General features: G+C 35.7%; 1 protein-coding gene across 1 annotated transcript in view; it reads right to left on the minus strand.

Moving 5' to 3' along the window:
* Nucleotides 1-2,678, minus strand: part of apc2 (APC regulator of WNT signaling pathway 2) — a 59,833-nt gene extending 57,155 nt beyond the window's left edge. Inside the window, exon 1 of the mRNA XM_030133081.1 lies at nucleotides 2,538-2,678. Coding sequence (XP_029988941.1) covers nucleotides 2,538-2,678 — 141 coding nt within the window. The remainder of the gene's footprint in view (nucleotides 1-2,537) is intronic.
* Nucleotides 2,679-5,255: the final 2,577 nt, after the last annotated feature.

The raw sequence follows: 5,255 nt of genomic DNA on the forward strand, positions 1-5,255 counted from the left end.
TTTTAACAATATTATGCCTAGACTTATTATTTACACATATACATTTACACACAATGTTCCATAAACATTTGGGAACAGGCAGAATATTGTTAAAATTTTGGAGTTTGGAACTAAAATTTGAACAGTTTCTACAAAATTCCATCTGTTATTATTATTCTGAACACAACTGCAGATCCCAGTGGATCCATAAATGCACCAAACATTTAGGAACAGGCAGAATATTGTTCCAATCACACATTTTGGGTTGTTTATTTTTATTTATGTATATATTTGCATTTTATTGTGAAAGAATAGTTTTGTAAATGTAAATATTTTCACAGTGTAATGTTTGTTTTTTTTTCACTTACATTTTTTCCACATAACTTTTCACAAAGAAAATTTGTCGTCATTATCTCTGGGTTATTGTGTTGTTCTTTTGACTGTAGATCACATTGGTCTGTATGTGGAACCTGAACCAAAAGCATATGGACAACCTGGACTGTTCAGGTTCAGTTTTGCACTTTCATCCTGCAGGGCCGCAATGGAACCTTTGGTGGGCCAGATTTGGGCCCCGGGCCGCATGTTTGACACCTGTGTGTTAATTCAACAGGACAAACAGCCTTAATTAATACAACAGACTGGAGTTTATGGACACCACTAAACTACAACAGGCACGTGCAGTACTTTTTATTCACTGTATTTAGTATTTGTACACATTTTGTAGATCCTCTTCTGTGTATATTTGTTCTGTTTTTATTGTTGTGTTCTTTCTCTCCTTTCTCTTTTCCATCATAGGGGGCGGGGCTCCACTTCTATTGGATAATAAAGATTTATCTAATCTAGGGTTGTTATATGACCACCATGTTTATTTTAATTTATACCTTTTTGTGATTGTAATTTTATCTGTTTTCTATTTGTATTTTATCTTCATTTATATTTGTCTTTTCTGAAGAACTTTGTGACTTCTCTTGTTTGTGACAAGTGTTATAGAAATAAACTTTGCTTGCTTATCTTATTTTTTATTTTGGAAGGGCCGTGTGCTATGGAAGTAAATCTGTGTCATTAGATTTTGAATTATAAAAGCCACTGAATTTCTAGCACTGATTTTTTTTGCACTGAAATTAAGTATCTGAAATTTTTGCATTTGAATTTTTTAAATTTTAAATTTATGAACAAAGTTGAATTCAGAGACAAACAATTCAGATACTTAAATTTAGTGCCAAAAAAATCAGATACTTAATTTCAGTGAAAAAAAAAAAAAAAAAAAATCAGCGCTAGAAATTCAGTGGCTTTTATAATTCAAAATCTAATGACAGATTTACGTCCACAGTCTTCTATAATATAGGTTCTATCAAACACACCTCTGTTAACATTGTGGTGTTTTAGGGTTTATTATTATTTTGAATATGCTTTTTTTTCAATGTAAACATGCCTTAAATTATGTGACATTTTTTTTGGGCATATACATGTATATATGTTTACATGTACATACGTATATATGAGAATGTGTATATGTCATGTTGCATTTTATATGTATCGTATAAAATCAAATCAAACTGTATTTATATGGCGCCAAATCATGACAAAAGTCATCTCATGACTAGGGCTGTGTATTGGCAAGAATCTGGCAATACGATACAAATCACAATACTAGGATCATGATACAATATATCACAATATATCATGATACTGTTAAGAAGGCAATTTTTTCACTTGTTTCTTTTTTTATTATTATTATTTCGTTGAAGAATTGAATTACAGCAGAAATCTGCACAAATACTAAACACATTTTTATTTGATCCCAACAGGATCTAATGTTCTATCACCAAATGTTCCTGTGTTCAAACTGAAATTCTGTTTCACAGACATTCCAGTTTCAGATCCTGTTCAAATGTTCAGATTCTATTAGTTCACAACTAACATCAGAACAGGATTTGAGTTCAATCCCAACACAGGAATGAACATTATTCAATAAAAGAGTGTTCAATAATTCATGCATTCATTTTCTGAACCTGCTTTATCCTCACTAGGGTCACGGGGGTCGTTTGGAGCCTATCCCAGCTACATACATGTTAAATAATAATAAATAAATAAAAAAAAAACTAAAATGAACCTCCACAATATCCTCATTTGAATAAATACCTAAAAATATCGATACAGTACTTTTTAATATCGATACAGTATTGTGAAATGAAATATCGTGATACACTGCAGAACCCATACTTCCTCACACCCCTACTGTCCATGTGGACAGGTGGCTTGTTTGGTTTGTTTTTTTCTGCTCTGTTTAAAACAACCATTTTTATTGTCTTGACATTTTTTTGCTGTAAAAAACTCAATCAAAATAACTTAAAAAAAAAAAAAAAATTATTTTATCTCTTACTGAACTGTGAGTTATTTACTAATTCTCGAGAAACTCATGTACATTTTTTTTTTACATTTTAATCACAGCAAAAGGAAAAAATATTTTACCTTCTGAAGTTTCAGTGACAATTCTAATAGAATGTGTTTCTTTACTTGTGCATTGTGCCTGTCGGTTAAACCAGGTCCAGACTGACCTTCATGCCGAAGGTCTCGGTCTCCAGTTTGGACAGGTGGTTGGAGTTGTCCTCCAGCTCCCTCCTCAGGTGGGAGTTCTCCTTGCGGAGCGCCTCCACCTGGTGGGCCAGCTGGTCGTACGAAGCCACGGCGTTGGCCATCCTCACACTCTGCAGCGCCTCCTGCAGGACACACACAGGAGGACGGGGTCAGGGTTCAGCCAGACATTCTGTTCATTAGAACCTCAACGGCACGAGGAACACTGAGTTTTACACAGAGGTCCAGACTGACCCCCCCTCCCCACTATGGCGGTTATACAAATGGAAACACCAGCGTCAAAGTCCGTTTGTTTGGTCTGTTCTGGGCTTTTTGGGCCTTTATGTGAATATTAATGCAATAAGATGGAAAAAAACATATGATCTAAGGCAGGGGTGTCAAACATACGGCCCGTGGGCCAAAACAGACCCACCAGTGGGTCCAATCCATGGAAGGACCCATGGATGAATTTATGAAACACAAAAATGACACTGAAGATAGAAGGATGTTGAACAGACAGAAAACAGACCAATCTGATCTAAAGTGGATCAGACCAGTGAAATATGATCATAATAAAATATAAATAAAGACAAAATACACAAGGTTCTGTTTGTTTTAGTGTAAAAAAGTAAAATTACACAGATCAACTGACACACGCTTGGACAAAGTGCATGAATATAAACTGTGTTATTTATACAAAAGTACCAAAATAAACTAGAAAAGCACTCAGAGAGTGCAGACCTCCACCAAGACAGACCTGCCCCCCCCCCATCACCACCAAAATGTAATCATTTCTTCCTTGTGCCAGTATCAACATTTCCTGAAAATTTCATGAAAATCCATCCATAACTTTTAGAGTTATCTTGCTAACAGACAAACAAACAAACAAACAAACAAAGCAAAGTGATCCCAACACCTCCAGGTGGAGGTAAACAAACACCAGACTGGTAAGTATGATATGGAGATGTTAAGGCTACGCACAGCACTGGCACCCCCCCCCCCATCTTCCTCCTTCTCCCCCCCCCCCCTCCTCAGGGCAGCAGATGGTACATAGAGGCTAATCATCTGTCAAATCCACTCTTCTTTCTGGCTCTGTTCTTTGGTTTTCGCTCGGTCTGCTCTGAATGGACCTCCTGAATGAACCTGGTTAGAAAACCTATTATCTGAGTTTGTCCTGCGGCCGTTTCAGGCCTCCACGCTGCATCTGTCTGATAAAACATCTGATGAAACATCAGATTTTCTGCTGGCTGCTTCTGTTCCTGTTGTTCTGATCCCAGACACAAAGTCAGACTCAAACAAACCCAACCTGAAGGAGCTTCTGATGGAAAACAGAGCTGTGGTGACAGAAGGACCCTGGCTGTTCTAGTATCTTCTGCCCTAAAGGCCTCCTTAGAAAGTTCAGGTAGAGTTTGGATCTTCTCCTACTGAGTCCCACTGCTCTGCTCTAATGTTCCCTCTGTTCTGTCACTGTACTGGTGGGTTTGAACTGAGAAGAAACAACGTCTGTTCAGAGATTTAAGGGTTTTTTAACTTCACCTGCTGAAGAACGTGGTGGAGCGACAGCAGGACGGGAAAATGTAGAACCCACACTGTAAAAATATCTGTAATTTAACAGAATTTTCACTGTTTATTTGACAGATTTTTCCTGTATTTTTAAGATACAGGAAAATATCAGTGAAATGACAAAAACAGACTGTGATTTTACATGTCAAATATAAAATAACACGAAAAAACTGTAACTGTGAATAACCATAAAATTTCCATTTTTTTAAAAAGAAATTTTGTCTGTTTTCACAGAAAAATACAGTTAAAATACATTTGCAAATGTATCATAATTTCACAAATATTTGTTGTCTATTTATGAGATTAAAATGTTAATTTAAAGTTTAATACTGTTAAAAAAATAAAAAAATAAATAAATGAGATAAAATTACTGACAATTAACCGTAACAGAAGTATTTGTTCAGTAAGTTTAACGAGACTTGTTTGTTAATTGACAAATATCTTGTGTAATTACAGGAGGTTTCACAACAAAATTGTTGAATAAATGTATTTTTGTGAATGTATAACATGTATAAGCACTGATAAACTGTCCAAATACAGTTTTTATCAGTGGATTGGACAATCCATCTATTGTGCTGTTTTTCTTTCTAAGATTATCTTGATAGTTTTATTATTATTTCTGTTTTACTTGTTCACATATATGTTAAACTTCATTGCATGTTCGGAATAAATCACTAAATCTAATCTTATCTGTTCTAATCTAATCTAATCTGATCTAAAATAATATGATCTAATCTAATCTGATGTAATCTAATCTAATGAGAGCTCCACAAAATGATCTTACTGTCTTCATGTTATCGTCCGCTGAAGGCCTATAAAAATAAAACCCTTCTGGTTTTTTTATCATGTACGCTGAAAATAAATCAAAAGGTCCAGTCGATGCTCTGAGGTCATTTTTGGGGTCAGATCTGCACATGCTCAGTCTGTTCATGAATTAGTCTGTGACCTTCACTGCAGAGACGCCGAGCTCACGCCGACTAAAACCAGAAGATGACGCTGTTTGTTTGTTTATTTGTTTGTTTATGCCTCACAGTAAACAACCACAGCCTCTCTCTGTTGTCATGGTGCGGTTTCTCTCGTCATCGTCATCATCGTCATCATCTTCCTTCTCTTCTTTTTGACGCAGCAGCTCTGAAGTC

Source organism: Sphaeramia orbicularis, chromosome 4 (genome assembly GCF_902148855.1).
Source record: "Sphaeramia orbicularis chromosome 4, fSphaOr1.1, whole genome shotgun sequence".
In the NCBI taxonomy this organism is placed as follows: domain Eukaryota; kingdom Metazoa; phylum Chordata; class Actinopteri; order Kurtiformes; family Apogonidae; genus Sphaeramia; species Sphaeramia orbicularis.